Here is a 16692-nt window from a genome sequence, read left to right on the forward strand (position 1 = left end):
ATGTATATATATGTATATATATGAAAAGGTCTAATATATATATATATATGTATAATATATCCCAAAATACTGGCATCAGTTTTCTCTAGAGGGGTAATGGTATGTAAGTTAAGTTATTACTGTTTTTTTGCTTAACTTTATTTTCTAATTTGTCTTGAATGAATATATGCATCTGATGAATATCACTTATAATGGAAAAAGCAAAGAGTGCCTGATTCAGTAGCTGGTATCCTTGAATTGCTAAACCTATCTGTTCATGGTATAATACAGTGAGGAAGTTCCAGGATCAGGAGATTGGAAACTTAGGTTCTAGCCTAAACCGTGTCACTGATTAGCCGTGAGACCATCAGCAAGTCTCTCTGGGTCTCTATTTTTGTGTTTAGTAAATTTAAGTTGGTTGACCTACCTCTCTGATCTTTAAACTCCTTAACAGACTGTTCAGGTTTCTGAGGAACTAGCAAAAGGGAGCAGGTTTCTGTACAAACTCTCCTGCCCCTGTCCCCAGAGAGAGCAGCCCTATATATCTGATATTTTGTATATAGAGCTTCTATTTGAAGCTTTCTTTCAACAAAAGGTAAGGAAAAGGTGAGGGGAGAGAGTCCTCTTTCGAAGATGTAGTTTATGTGACTCCCTTTAGGGTTTACACCTCTTCCCATTCATGGGGGCAAGTTTCTTGTAGGACAAAGTTTACCTTATGTATCAGGATGTCCTTCTTCTCCTGGAAATAACAGACTATGATGATCTACATTCCTTGAGAGTAGGTGAGTAAAAAAATAATTCACATGATATGGGGTGCCTTCGTCCTAGCTAACATACACAGACCTATATTTTTACACATTTCAAAAACCATTTCAACATCTTTTATGAATTATTTTCCCATTTGCTCCTGACCCATTGGAGTAATACTCTCTGCCCAGTCTATCCTACTTCAGTTGGACCCTAATGAATAGTTCGGGTCACCCATCAGCGTGTAACTTTTGGCAAGTTACTTAACTTCTTGGAGACTCAGTGCTTAATAAAATGGTGAATGGCCAAGTTGGATTATATTATCTCCATGTTTCCTTCCAGCTATATAAAAGTCTGTGAAATTTTTCCATAGTTCAGGCTGAGGAAATTGAAGCAACTGTTAACATTGGTTGCCAGCATAGTATCTTTGATCATCTAAAATCAATGTAGATTCAGAAAGCTTTTCTGTATGGACTTTTAGCAAGATGAATCTCTGGTACTCTAGGTCATTACAGTGCTTCAAGCAAAATAGGGAAACCACATGATACGGGTCTGACCTTCTGTACCCATATCTTCACTAGCACTATACACGGTCCGTATCACTGTGTCTGCTCAGAGGGGGCTGCAGTATTTCATTAGTAGCTAAGATGAACTGAAATTTAAGCTTGCTTCTTAATTCGGAGATTCCTGTCTGCCCAAAGGATAGGGAGGTGATTGTTTTTCCCCTAAAAATACGGTCTGTTCTCTGATTCAGAGTAAACAAAATTTTATTCATATCAGAAAAAAAGCAGCTTCTGAAAATAACCCTATTATCTGGTCATAGAGACTCTTTACAAGAAAATATGTGTAAAAATAGACATCTATATTTGAGCTTCTGTCTGTTTCACTCTCTGTCTATTTGATGTGAAATAGAGCTATATGCCCTTACTGTCTCTAATGAGAAAAATGGGGACATACTTAAACAGGAGTAATTCCCCATCAGAGTTTTAAAGCAGACGTTTTGTTTTTCATTGTCCTTTTTTTTAAACTTACATATCAATTTTATTTATTTATTTTTTTAAATTTTATTTTATTTAACTTTATAATATTGTATTGGTTTCGCCATATATCAAAATGAATCTGCCACAGGTATACATGTGTTCCCCATCCTGAACCCTCCTCCCTCCTCCCTCCCCATACCATCCCTCTGAATCGTCCCAGTGCACCAGCCCCAAGCATCCAGTATAGTGCATCGAACCTGGACTGGCGACTTGTTTCATATATGATATTATACATATTTCAATGCCATTCTCCCAAATCATCCCAGCCTCTCCCTCTCCCACAGAGTCCAAAAGACTGTTCTATACATCAGTGTCTCTTTTGCTGTCTCGTATACAGGGTTATTTAATTCATGTAGATTTCTTTTTTTTTTTTTTTTTTTTTTTGAGTCCTGTTTTTTGTCAGAATATGTGATGGGCACTGAATTAACACATTATTCTCCTGTGTCCCCAGGAAACGACTCTAAGATTGAAAATATAGATATATGCTGCTAAGTCGCTTCAGTCGTGTCCAACTCTGTGCGACCCCATAGACGGCAGCCCACCAGGCTCCCCCATCCCTGGGATTCTCCAGGCAAGAACACTGGAGTGGGTTGCCATTTCCCTCTCCAATGCGTGAAAGTGAAAAGTAAAAGTGAAGTCGCTCAGTTGTGTCTGACTCCTAGAGACCCCATGGACTGCAGCCTACCAGGCTCCTCCGTCCATGGGATTTTCCAGGCAAGAGTACCGGAGTGGGGTGCCATTGCTTTCTCCAATAGATGTATAAACAAGTAATTATAAGATGGTAGGGTACACTCTTCACTACAGGGGCTCTATGAGATACAGGCCCTGGAAGACTGCCTCTGAGTATTGCACGGCACTGGTTGGTGGTTTCTGCTGTACGGCACACTGGTACCAAGAAAAGAGTGGATTATTCCATTAACACAGACAAAGTGTTCAAAACGCAGCTTGTGTGGTACACAGTGATGCACAGCAATGCAGGCTGTTGTGAAAAGTTACCATTCACACGGGTTCCTTATAAAAATTGATGAATTGTCTAAAAAAAAAGGACCCTGGCCCCTTATTCCAAACTCTGTGTGTGTGTGTATGAGAGAGAGAGACTAAAAAACACTTTGTCAAACTGTGACATTTTAACCTTACTTTCCCCCTCAATATTATATTTTGGGCATTTCCCCATGTCATTAATTTTTTTTCATATTTCAGCTGTATCATAATTTACGTAACTCTTCCTTTTTTTTTTTTGCTATTGTTGGACTTTGAAATAATTTCCAAGTAGAGTTTATTATACCTTAGGCTGAATATTTTGTAAAATGAATCTTCACCCTCTTATTATTTCATTAGTTATTAGGTTAAAAGGTATAAAATTTAAGTCTCTTAATAAATGTTGTCAAGAGGGTTTACAGAAAGATTGTACTCCCAGTAGAAGGGTATGAGAATTCTCACGGTTTTTCCTGATTGAGTTTAGAATAATATCTTTTCTTCAGTGTCCTTTCCTGCTAGTAGAGAATATTGTTAATGAGAGACTTAACTAAACTTTCGGTTAGTAAAGTAATTCCTTCAGGAGTCCTTTGCAGAAAAATATTTTGGAAATTTAATACCTTTCCTTTATAATTTGAAAATCTTTTGGCATGGAATGAGATTTTTGGCTTAATAATTTAGGAAGACTTCTATCAGTATGGTATTAAATTTGAAAAAGAAGGTTTTTTTTGTTGTTGTTGTTGTTCTAAATGGTCATTCTGTCATTCCATTTTTGTGATTAGCAAATAACTTTCTGGTGAGTTAGCAGCAAATGAGGAAAATAGATAAAATTGTATCCCCCGATTCTGGTAGACATGCTTAAAAATAGATTATAAATGTTCCATATAGCTAGTTAGGCTTTGAGAGCAGGGGCGAGGTGCTTGTACTAGTGTAGATTGTATGAGGCTGTAAATATCTATAGTGATATAATGCTCAGTTATTATTTTGGGTGTGTGCTGAATGTGGTTGACCAGCACTGTACTTTTAAATATGTATTTAATAACTTATTTATTTCTTTGTATTATATAATTGGCTCTCCGCTTGCCTGTATAATTTTCTTTCTTTTTCATATTTATTAAAATATAGGCAAGGAAAAAGCAATTAAGCAGAAACATTAAATATTAACATAGTGCCACTACATCGTTTTTTTGGGAAGTACTTGAGCAGCTAAAATTACATTTTTAGATTTTTTTTATCATTTTAGATGTGTATTTCATTTAGTCATTCTATTCTATACTCGTTTAACAAAGGAAAGAGAAAAAGGTATATGTAAAGCAGATTTAAATAGTTTTCGCCATCCAAATAGCAGTCGTCATTTGTTAAGGACCCATTTCTAATATGTTTAGAAGATGTTCAGCCATCAAACTGATAGACTTCTGGAAGTTTTGTTTTTGATAGGAACTTAGTTTGGAATTGTTGTTTCTAGAAAAATTTAAGTTATCCAAGGCTTCATTAAAAAAATACTTGAGGTATACAGTAGGTCATTCTTCTATACGGATTCTCCTGTGTGGATTTAAATCTGCCATGTAATGTAAAGAGATTAATGTATTGAAATAAATAGTTAAGTTAGTTTAGTGTGTGCTTAGTTTTATTGCTAATCAGTGGACTGATGAACTTTTTTTTTAATAAAATATTATTTAGAAGTTGTTAAAGTTGTAAGGTTCAGCAAACACTCTTTTTCTGAAAAACATAGTCCTGGAAAAGTAAGTAAACATTTTATTGGAATCAGATTGAGTTGAGTTCTTGTACCTTTTTGGGTAGAGAGTTATTTTTTTAGAGAGCTCTAGAATTGGAGTTATATGTTGTACAACTGTGGGGAAGTCACTTTATTTTTTTTGAACCCCATATTAAAAAGATGTAAATAGATGCCAGTCAGCGCCATCATGGTAGTTTAGTATGGCAGTACTGAAGTAACACGTGGAGCATACCCTGTGCCTGCTTGCTGGGTGCCAGTTGAACTTTCATCTTCGTAGTTAATGCTAGTTAATAATTAGAGAGGTTTTGGTATAGGGCTGGTGATGTATCTTAAAGTGGAAATACTCTCCCTACATAGAGTGTAGGCTTTCTCTCCTTTAGGAAACAGCCCTGCAGTGTATAAACATTTTTAAATAAATGAGAGATTTTTTTTTATTATTATTTCTTAGTATAGCACTAGAGGAATATAAGTGAAACTTTGAGAGTGGTATGTTGACAGTCTGCATGTGCAAAGGGCAGGTAGTTCTCCTAGTCCACTTGCTCCTTTGATAGAGAAGAGTGATGGGCTAGATGGCGAGTAGTGACTGATGATGGTCATGGTCTAGGTCAGGTTTCTGAATTACACGTTTGAAACTTACTATGTTAAGCTACCATCTGTCATTAAACTATGAACATCTATCCAATACCAGGTAAATACCTTAAAGAAACCGTCTAGATACTATGTAAGCATAAGTAAATACCATAAAAAATAAACCAGGTAACTACTATGTAAATACCTTAAGAAACTTTGGTGTAAAAGATGTTTTTATGAACAGGAGATGTTCTTAGCAACTTGGTTTTTTCTTTTCTTTTTTTGCTAATAGCAAAATGGGAAAACCCTATTTCCATTTAGAGGATAATAGGTAAAACGTGGTACACTCACGATGAACTTTTATGTATCAGTGAAAATCAATGAACCACAGCAGAGATTGGCTAGCTGTTCATCAACCCTTTTCTTCTTCCTGGTAAATAGCTAATCACGTTCCCCAGCCTCCTTTACTTTAGTGAGTATTTTTGATAACAGAATTAGGAAGTAATGTCAGAAGCTTTTAAAGATGAAAGGATGAATGCAGCAAGCATGCCAGCTAGATTCAGTCATCTTTGTTTGCTTCTGGAATCAGTAATAAAGAGGAATTCTTTCAAATGATATGGAAAGTTATACAAATGCCAGATGACACATGATGATACCATTAAGGTATCATCTTGAAAATGCTTTCTCTATTTTAGGAAACAAGCTCAGACTTTCCTTTAATATCACAAAAACGTTTATTGTTGGTCACAGAAGGTCCAAGGGACAAAAGTAAATGTAATCTGATCCCACCATCACTACTAGTAAGACAGCTATGAGAAAACGCCCAGGAAATGGGTAATTTGTGAAGGGAAGAACATTCTGATTTTTACCATTTTGTGAGACTGATAATATTGACAGATTCCCTGGTAGCTCAGCTAGTCAAGAATCCACGTGCAGTGCAGGAGACCACGTTTCAAATCCTGGGTCATGAAGATCTTCTGGAGAAGGGATAGACTACCCACTTCAGTATTCTTGAGTTTCCCTGGTGGCTCAGACAGTAAAGAATCTGCCCGCAATGCGGGAGACCTGGGTTCTATCCCTAGTTGGGAATATCCCCTGGAGAAGGGAATGGCTACCCACTCCAATATTCTGGCCTGGAGAATACCATGGACTTGATAGTCCAAGAGGTCGCAAAGAGTCTGACACGACTGAGCAACTTTTACTCACATAACGCGTCAGAAGTAAATTAGAAATAACCTTTCAAAGTCATAGTGGTAGTCAGAGCTAAGCTATTTATAAACAGTTCACACCATTCTTTTTAATTTTTTCATTTACTTCCGGTTTTAACATAGCCATCTTCTGTGAGAGTGAAGTTCTAAAATTGCGGAATTAAGAACTCATGTCTTCAGCATGATGGGATCTGAAAGTAAATCTTAGAGAGAGAAGAAAGAAGAGTACTGTCTAGATAAAAATTATATTAAAAACCAGAATGCTGAATAGAGAAGGAAATCACATAGGAAAATATCAGCCGATTCAAAACAATCTATAATGAAACCATACAGAAAAGCAGGAGAAAGGACCCATCTTGACAGTCAACCGAGATGAAAGATATTATAAATGAATGTCCAATAATGAACTTAAAAATTAAGTTGTAAAAAAAAAAATTGAGTAGTATTTTAAAACTGAAATCCAAGCATCTAGATTTTTCTCTTTTTCTGTGTTTTGGCTGCTCTGCATGGCTGTGGGATCTTAGGGCCCTGACCAGGGACTGAACCCAGTCCCTCAGCAGTGAAAGTGAATTCTCTAGATTTTTCAACTTCAGTTCCTGAGAGTGTTAAAATTTTTTTGGTCATCATCTTTTATCACTTAAATATTAAAATATCTATTGAAAACTAGAATTATTGGAAAAATATATCTGGATGCATCTAGATAATAAACATCAAAGTGGTTTCAATTGTTATCAACCTGGCTAAGAAAGAGACTTCCTCCATAAACAGAAGCTCCAAGCCCAGAGTTGTCAGGAATACTTGGCATATGTGTGCAGGCCAAGTCACTTGAGTTGCGTCTGACTCTGTGTGACGCTGTAGACTGTAGCCTGCCCGGGTCCTCTGTCCACTCCAATAAAAAAAAGAAAAGAGGACCCCTTGGACTGTAGGCCACCAGGCTCCTCTATCCTTGGAATTCTCCAGGCAAGAATACTGGAGCGGGTAGCCATTCCATTCTCCAGGGGATCTTCCTGACCCAGGAATTGAACCCAGGTCTCCTGCGTTGCAGGCACATTCTTTACCACTGAGCTATCTGGGAAGCCCCTGAAGATATAATACATAGAATGGAATACTCCTCAGGTATAAAAAGTACAAAATAATGTCATTTACAGCAATATGGAAGCAGGTGTCATCTTAAAAAAAGGGTTGTATCACAGTGAATAAGTCTGGCCCTAAAATAAGGAAGAAAAGTCTTTAAGTGGTACTAATATTATCAGTGGTAAAAAATTTTTTTAAAATAGCAAATCATTTTCAATAATCCATAGGAGTAGGCCTTATAATCTTAGGTATATGATGGAATCAGTATTAGGATCTTATAGAATGAATGTAATACAATACTTTCTTATGCTTTATTGTGAATGATTCCTGGAATATACTAGGAAGCTATCCCCATTCTATTTAAATTACAAGTAATTACAAAAGATAGTTGAGGGCTTCTATAGTTACTGTGTCAGAGAAGGCAATGACACCCCACTCCAGTAATCTTGCCTGGAAAATCCCATGGATGGAGGAGCCTGGTAGGCTGCAGTCTATGGGGTCGCTGAGGGTCAGACACGACTGAGCGACTTCACTTTCACTTTTCAGTTTCATGCATTGGAGAAGGAAATGGCACCCCACTCCAGTGTTATTGCCTAGAGAATCCCAGGGACGGGTGAGCCTGGTGGGCTGCGATCTATGGGGTCGCACAGAGTCGGACACGACTGAAGCGACTTAGCATAGCATTAGCATAGATACTGTGTATAAAGGGATTCTTTTTTTTTAGTTTTTTTAAAATATAAATTTATTTATTTTAATTGTAGGCTAATTGCTTTACAATATTGTATTGGTTTTGTCGTACATCAACATGAATCCGCCACGGGTGTACATGTGTTCCCTATCCTGAACCTCCCCACCCCGCCCCACTTCCCTCCCCTTACCATCCCTCTGGGTCATCCCAGTGCACCAGTCCCAGGCATCCTGTATCATGCATCAAACCTGGACTGGCGATTTGTTTCATAGAGAGGGAGACGGTGGGATGATTTGGGAGAATGGCGTTGAAACATGTATAAGATCTTAGTTTATAAGAGCAGATTATGAAACAAAAGTATAATATTTTATACTTATGTTTATTTTTTATTTTTTTTAATGTTATTTATTTATTTTTTGTGTGTGTCACCCTGTAAGGGATTCTTTCTTAACTCACTTGTGTTTGCTTTCATGACAGCCCTACATCTTTCACCTCTGGCACACATTTAGACTTTGTACTTTCCATGCCAGTTTTTCTTTTGAAGCATCTTTGTTGAAGTGTAATTTACATACCATAAAAAGTCACCCATTGTAAGTGTACATCGCAGTGGCTTGCAGTAAATTTATACAGTAGTGAAACTTTCTTTATAATCTGAGAACATTTCCATTATCCCCAACTGCTGCTGCTGCTGCTAAGTCGCTTCAGTCCTGTCTGACTCTGTGTGACCCCATAGACGGCAGCCCACCAGGCTTCCCGTCCCTGGGATTCTCCAGGCAAGAACACTGGAGTGGGTTGCCATTTCCTTCTCCAATGCATGAAAGTGAAAAGTGAAAGTGAAGTCGCTCAGTTGTGTCCGACTCTTAGCGACCCCATGGACTGCAGTCTACCAGGCTCCTCCGTCCATGGGATTTTCTAGGCAAAAGTACTGGAGTGGGGTGCCATTGCCTTTTCCGATTATCCCCAAAGGTGCTGTCATACCTGTGTGCATTCCCTTCTGTGAGGTTATTATTACCTTTATTATTATTATATGATTAGCATGTCCCCCAATACTTTCTCTCTCACTCCTCTTTGCTTTGTCTAGTTGTTATATCTAGTTTTTATGTTTTATTTTGGTTTCTTTTAACCTTGAGTTATTACTCAATCAAGCGACCTTGTTATGAAGTCATCTAAGGGAATCAGATGACAGTTCACAGGCATGGGACCACTATGATTCCATCCGCTTCTAGGCTTCTTACGCTCTGAGGCTATGAGTACACACGTCGCTGCTCATGGTGGGGAGCTGCGACATGTGTAGAGGGAGAGCGTCTGAAGGGTCGTCTCAGTGGAGGGATCTGACTGCTGTGCCCTTCGCTGTGTGCCTGCAGTTTGCCCTTGTAAAATCCGGCAGATCAAAAGGCTCCGAGGGTAAGGAGGAGAAAGAGTGAGGAAGGCACATGTGTGTGTTTCTTTTCATCTTCTCTCTTTATGTAGGAAGAATGGTAACCCTCCCCTCTCCCTTGCAGGGAAAAGGTAAGGAGACTGCAGAGGATTCAATGTGATATTCTTGGGAGGGTGAAATAATTGAGACAACAGAGCTTTGTGACATTAAAAAAAAAAAAAAAACTTCTTCTGCAGAGAGCAAAAATGAAGTTGCTTACTCTTTATCCCATTTTCTCCATTTTGTAAAGAACTCAGTAGAATAAGACACAGCAGGCTCTATGTAGCAACTTGAAGTATGATACCAGGATCCTAGAGCCTTATCTTTATGGTTCAGAGGAAAACGGAAGCTTGAATATGTTTGGGAGCTTTGAGGCCCAAGTCATAATAATACACTAGAAAATAATGCATGTAAACTGTTTAAAGTTGTAAAATTAGAGTCCTGCAGAAAAATAAAAGCAATAAATTAGATCAAAGTGCTACTGGGGGAAAAAATCTATGCAGATTGCACAATAGAAAAAATGATGAAAAGTTCCTTGGTGGCTCAGATGGTAAAGAATTCACCTGCAATGAGGAGACCTGGGCTCAATCCCTGGGTTGGGAAGATTTCCCTGGAGAAGGGCATGGTGACCCACTCCAGTATTCCTTCCTGGAGAATCCCTGTGGACAGAGGAGCCTGGCAGGATACAGTCTATGGAGTTGCAAAGAATTGGAAACTGTTGAGCGACTAAGCACAAACACTGTGACACAGGAGAAACACTCTAGCCTCAGATTCAGTAACTATGATTTTAATTCTTACTCTGAATTAGCCTACAAAAGTCTTACATAGATCACTTAGCTAAACTGGGCCTCAGTTTCCTTGTGTAGTAGAAAACGATTCATTTATGTCTGTCATATCTGAGATTCTTTTGGGCTTTAAAATTACATAAGGAGATGGCAGCTGAGCACTTGAAAAGGTGTTTATCATGGGCCGTTGCTGCTGCTGCTGCTGCTAAGTCACTTCAGTCGTGTCCGACTCTGTGCGACCCCGTAGATGGCAGCCCACTAGGCTCCTCTGTCCCTGGGATTCTCCAGGCAAGAATACTAGAGTGGGTTGCCATTTCCTTCTCCAATGCATGAAAGTGAACAGTGAAAGTGAAGTCGCTCAGTCATGCCCGACTCTTAGCGACCCCATGGACTGGAGCCCACCAGGCTCCTCCGTCCATGGGACTTTCCAGGCAAGAGTACTGGAGTGCGGTGCCACTGCCTTCTCCGATGGGTCATTAGGGAAATGCAAATATTAGCACACCAAGAAACCACCACACACCTATCACAGTGACTAAAAGAAAAAACAAACAAACAAACAAAAAAAACAATACCAAATGCACTCGAGAATACAAACTTGAGGGAGAGACAGACAGATATGGAGAGAATGAACTTAAATGCAAAGATAAAATAATTTTCTCCTTTGGATCTTAAAAGGAGGATTCAGTCACAACCTAAAGCTTAACTAATCTCTTTGGATAATTAAGCCTAGAATAAAAACTTTCCTGCTACAAATTCTACCTGATTATGTGATCACTTCTGCAACCGAGACTCAGCCTGAGTCCCCCATGTTGGTGTTCGCTGCTATTCCCCCTCCCCCTCAAAATTTCCAGGTCTTAGAAGGGGGAATAAGGTAAAATGCATTTATGATAAATGAGTTTCAAATGTGCAAAGTCTCCATCAGAGGCTCAGAGTCTTGATTACTGTAGCTTTAAACAAAGTCCTATAATGTAAGTCCTCCAGTTTTGTTCTGCTTCTTCAAAGTTGTTTTGATTGTTTAGGTCCTTTTAATTTCAAAGTACATTTTAGTTAATCAACTTCTACACAAAAATCTCCTGGGGTTTTGATTGGGATTTCATTGTATCTATAGATCAGTTTCAGGAGCATTGACAGTGTAATAATACTGAGTCTTCTAAACTGTGAGCGTAGCATATCTCTCCATTTATTTAGAACTTCTTTACATCTGTCAGTTTTGGAATTACAGTTTACAGGTCTGGCAAATCTTTTCTCATATTTATCCCTAAGTATTTTGTATTTTAAATGGTATTTTTAGGCCGATTCACGTTATATGGCAGAAATCAACACAACTCTGTAAAACAATTATCCTCCAATTAAAAATAAAAATTTTTTTAAATGTTACTTTTGAAATTTCAATTTCCAGTTGCCTATTGTCAGTGTGTAAAAGGGCTTCCTAGGTGGCTTAGTGATAAAGAATCCACCTGCTAATGCAAGAGACTCAGGTTTGATCCCTGGGTTGGGAAAATCGCCCGGAGAAAGAAATGGTCACCTACTCCAGTATTCTTGCCTGGAAAATTCCATGGACAGAGGAGCCTGGTGGGCTACAGTACATGGAGTTGCAAAGAATTGGACATTACTAAGCAAAGCCTTTGACTGTGTGGATCACAATAAACTGTGGAAAATTCTGAAAGAGATGGGAATACCAGACCACCTGACCTGCCTCTTGAGAAATCTGTATGCAGGTCAGGAAGCAACAGTTAGAACTGGACATGGAGCAACAGACTGGTTCCAAATAGGAAAAGGAGTATGTCAAGGCTGTATATTGTCACCATGCTTATTTAACTTCTATGCAGAGTACATCATGAGAAACGCTGGACTGGAAGAAGCACAAGCTGGAATCAAGATTGCCGGAAAAAATATCAGTAACCTCAGATATGCAGATGACACCACCCTTATGGCAGAAAGTGAAGAGGAACTAAAAAGCCTTTTGATGAAAGTGAAAGTGGAGAGTGAAAAAGTTGGCTTAAAGCTCAACAGTCCGAAAATGAAGACCATGGCATCTGGTCCCATCACTTCATGGGAAATAGATGGGGAAACAGTGGAAACAGTGTCAGACTTTATTTTTGGGGGCTCCAAAATCACTGCAGATGGTGACTGCAGCCATGAAATTAAAAGACACTTACTCCTTGGAAGGAAGGTTATGACCAACCTAGATAGCATATTCAAAAGCAGGGACATTACTTTGCCAACAAAGGTCCGTCTAGTCAAGGCTATGGTTTTTCCTGTGGTCATGTATGGATGTGAGAGTTGGACTGTGAAGAAGGCTGAGCACTGAAGAATTGATGCTTTTGAACTGTGGTGTTGGAGAAGACTCTTGAGAGTCCCTTGGACTGCAAGGAGATCCAACCAGAACATTCTGAAGGAGATCAGCCCTGGGATTTCTTTGGAAGGAATGATGCTAAAGCTGAAACTCCGGTACTTTGGCCACCTCATGCGAAGAGTTGACTCATTGGAAAAGACTCTGATGCTGGGAGGGATTGGGGGCAGGAGGAGAAGGGGAAGACAGAGGATGAGATGTCTGGATGACATCACTGACTCGCTGGACGTGAGTTTCAGTGAACTCCGGGAGTTGGTGATGGACACGGAGGCCTGGCGTGCTGCGATTTATGGGGTTGCAAAGAGTCAGACATGACTGAGCGACTGGACTGAACTGAACTGAAGCAACTGGGAACACACAGACAGTGTGTGGAAACATTGCTCATTTTTATGTTTTATAACTCTTGCATTCCGTTGAATAGGCTTGGTCCAGTCTCCCCTACTGTAGGTTTGGGGAATGCTACTATCTAGTGTCTCCCCAAATGGAAAAGTAAATGAAGTTGATGAATGGCTAACTAGTAATGGAGCTTCCCTGGTGGCTCAAAAGGTAAAGCATCTGCCTGCAATGTGGGAGACCCGGGTTTGATCCCTGGGTTGGGAAGATCCCCTGGAGAAGGCAATGGCAACCCACTCTAGTACTCTTGCCTGGAAAATCCCATGGATGGAGGAACCTGGTAGGCTACACTCCTTGGGGTCGCAAAGAGTCAGACACTACTGAGCGACTTCATTTTCTTTCTTTCTAACTAGTAACAGTCAAAATATTGACTTATGATCAAAATATTTAGGATTTCGAAGTCTCTTGAAAAATGGCTTCCAGGAACTTTTTTTTTTTTTTTTAATTTGAATACCTTCATGTAAGGTATATCGTTGTAGAGGGATAGATAAGATTCACCAGTGAAACAAATTAAAAATATAGTAGAATCAAGCATATTCAAGTATTTGTCATTTGTTAAAGGTGACATTTCACAACTGCTGTGATGAACTAGTAATTTCATACAAAATCTTAACAGCCAGGTAGACAAGACATATTAGGTTTGAGATCCCTATTAGATTGGGGAGGTGTCTGGGCTAGAGAGAAAAATTGAGGATATCACCAAAAGCCAGAGTAGAGGTAGAAAGGTCCACTTGAGCCCTTTTGTTGTTCAGTTGCTAAGTCATGTCCATCTCTTTGCAACCCAATGGACTGCAGCACACCAGGCTTCCCTGTCCTTCACCACCTCCCGGAGCTGGCTCAAACTCATGTCCATTGAGTCATTGATGCCATCCAACCATCTCATCCTCTGTCATCCCCTTCTCCTCCCGTCTTCAATCTTTCCCAACATCAGGGTCTTTTCCAATGAGTCTGTTCTTTGCATCAGGTGGCCAAAGTATTGGAATTTCAGCTTTAGCATCAGTCCTTCCAATGAATATTCAGGGTTGATTTCTCATATTCCTTAATTCAGAAGTTGAGCCATTGAAGAGATAGCAAAGGAGACTGAGCAGAGGGAACCTGGGAATTAGGAGGAAATTCAGTGTGGAAAGTCATATGGAGAAATTTTTCCAGCAGGAAGTAATCCCTGCACCAACTATCAGTCACCGAAGACAAGAGCTAAGAATTGACTGTTCATTATAACGATGTAGAAGCCTTCAGGGCCTTGACAAAAAAGCAGTTTCAGGGATATAGGGAGGCCACAGCCTGATTTAAGGGGACTTAACAGACAAATGGGAGAATAAGAATTGGAGATAGCATTCATAGATAACTTCCAAGGGGTCTTGCTCTAAAGGTAGAAAAACAAAGTGGAAGCTGGAGAAGACTGTGGTCAGAGAGGACTTTTGCTGTCCTTTTAAGATAAAAGAACTTACAAAAATGTACACACGCACCAAGGGAATGAGGTCATAAGGAGAAAGCGTGATGTAAGAGAGGGAGGAAGAATGGGTGGGACCATGTCTTGTCTGGGAAGAGGGACTGGGCTCTACGCCGTTAAGTGGTGGGACCTTAGAGCAATGGGGACTGCAGCCATTGTCACAGGAAGGAGACAGGAGAACGTGGGACAGAGGTAAACAGGTGGGGAGACGTGGAAGGCGACAAAGGACTCATCGTGGTGTAATAAAAGCAGGGTCATCAGCGCCAAGTGAGGGCAGGGGAGAAGGTATGGAATAGTCATTGGATGAATGGACTGCAGAGAAATGGACACCAACACTGAAGGCTTGCGTGAGCTTAGTGATCATGAACTTAGAGGGAAAGCAGTCGGCTTAATTTTCTGTTTTTGTCTACCTGTGTTCAGCTGCACGGGTGCAGGTGCAGAGCAGGCAGTGTTGATTTACCCAGGTTTAGGTTTTCTCAGATGACTCTGAGGAGGTAAGAGAAGGCAGAAGAGTGAAATGAAGCTGGTTTAAGGGAGAGGGGAGGCCAGGGGGCGGTGAGGGGCTGGGAAGGGGCAGTAGGGTCAGCCTCAGATGGAAGAATTTGTAAAGGTTGATGTATGAGAGGGATGAAGGGGTGGGCTCTTAGGTTTGAGATTGCAGAGGGCTTTTACTTCTGACCAGATAAAAGCCAAGAGTCGGGGGAGAGGAAAGCACACAACCGGAAAGCCAGGGTTTGGGAAGGATTGTTTATGTGGATACTGAATTTACGCTTAGAACCTGAAGCCTGGTCTCTTATTTTCTAATGTCCTTTGCTGTCATTGGACTGACAACATGTTTAGGGTTCTTACTCAGCAACAGTTTCATGTTTTTTTCATGGTTTCTGTTTCTTAATCCTTAATCCTCTGAGATTTTCTTTGTGTTGTCTTTTAGTTTTTCTATTGCATTTAAATTTTTTTTGTGACTTCTTTTTTAAAATTCTGTGTATAATAAATATCCCCAGCCATAACTCATTTTTCTTATTATTACCATCATTTTTAATGACCTTAAGAGTCCATAGTATGAATTTTTATAATTTATTCAGTTCTCCTGCTGGGGTTATTCTGGTTATGTCAGTTCTGTCTCCACAAACCATGCTGCTTATCTATATTGCATTTAAAATTTTAACCTGTCATTTTATGTCTCACTTTCAGGAGTTCTTTCTTGCTTCTGATTAACTTTTCATACCATCCCTTTCTTGGAAAAAATTGAGTTTTTTATAATCTATGTGATTTTTCTATGCCACATATAGTTCATGAATCAGAATATGGTTCTTTTTCTCCAGTTAGTTCCCCTCTGCACTCAGTTATTATATTTTTACACATAACATTTCCCCCAAATGATGAAATATATTGTGCTATATAGTTAACGTTTAAATGTCTTTTCCTTTTAGGTATCAAAAAGTAAAGATGGAAAAGAACAAAGTGAAACTGTATCACCATCCGAAGATGAAATGTTCTCCTGGCCAGGTCCCAAAACAGTTATGTTGAAAAGAACATCTCAAGGCTTTGGTTTTACGTTGAGGCATTTTATTGTTTATCCCCCCGAGTCTGCAATTCAATTTTCATTTAAGGTAAGAGAAGTAATTAAAGTAGCACACAAGGCAGTTGCTGTCTCCTTGTCTTCCTCTCGTCCTGCCTTCTGTCTTTTAAGGATTAAGTGTTATTGGGTTGGTCAAAAAGTTCCTTTGGATTTTTCCAATGACAACAGACTTTTTGGCCAACCCAGTCTGTTTGCATTTTTATTATATTCTTTCCCTTCTTTTAGATATATTCCATCTTCTGGATCAAAACTTTAATCTCCTCTGAAAGATCATACTAATTTTGAACTATATATTTTTTTACTATCACTTCTAATTCTAAAGTTCATCCTGCTCTTTCTAATATCTAGAAAGGGGATAAGCTTTCTGGGCAGAGCATGCAGAGGAAATAGTTCATTAAAATATTTGGATAGTTGTATAGTTATTAGAATTAAATTCATACTTAACTTTCAGATATGTAATATGATGGCAAGTCAGAATTTAAAATCACAGCTTCTGACTAGAGTGAATTACCCTGACAGGCTTCAACATATGGGAACACGGTCTAATAAAAGGCAAATGCAGTCACTGTGATGGCAGCTGATGTGCTGAGTACTTGTTCTGTATTCTTGATTATTCTTCATGAGCATTATCTCACTTTATTATTAGCCCCATATAACAGATGTGGGACCTGATCTGAGTCATGTAATGAGTAAGTGGTG

At 39.3% G+C, this 16692-nt stretch overlaps 1 protein-coding gene across 5 annotated transcripts in view; it reads left to right on the forward strand.

Annotated features, from left to right (window-relative positions):
* ARHGAP21 (Rho GTPase activating protein 21) overlaps positions 1 to 16692 on the forward strand; it is a 131273-nt gene that overhangs the window by 38356 nt on the left and 76225 nt on the right. For all 5 annotated transcript variants that reach the window (XM_025264400.2, XM_025264399.2, XM_044927464.1 and 2 more), the window contains one exon: positions 15845 to 16024. In XM_025264400.2, coding sequence (XP_025120185.1) covers positions 15845 to 16024 — 180 coding nt within the window. The remainder of the gene's footprint in view (positions 1 to 15844; positions 16025 to 16692) is intronic.

This window comes from Bubalus bubalis, chromosome 14, assembly GCF_019923935.1.
Source record: "Bubalus bubalis isolate 160015118507 breed Murrah chromosome 14, NDDB_SH_1, whole genome shotgun sequence".
In the NCBI taxonomy this organism is placed as follows: Eukaryota; Metazoa; Chordata; class Mammalia; order Artiodactyla; family Bovidae; genus Bubalus; species Bubalus bubalis.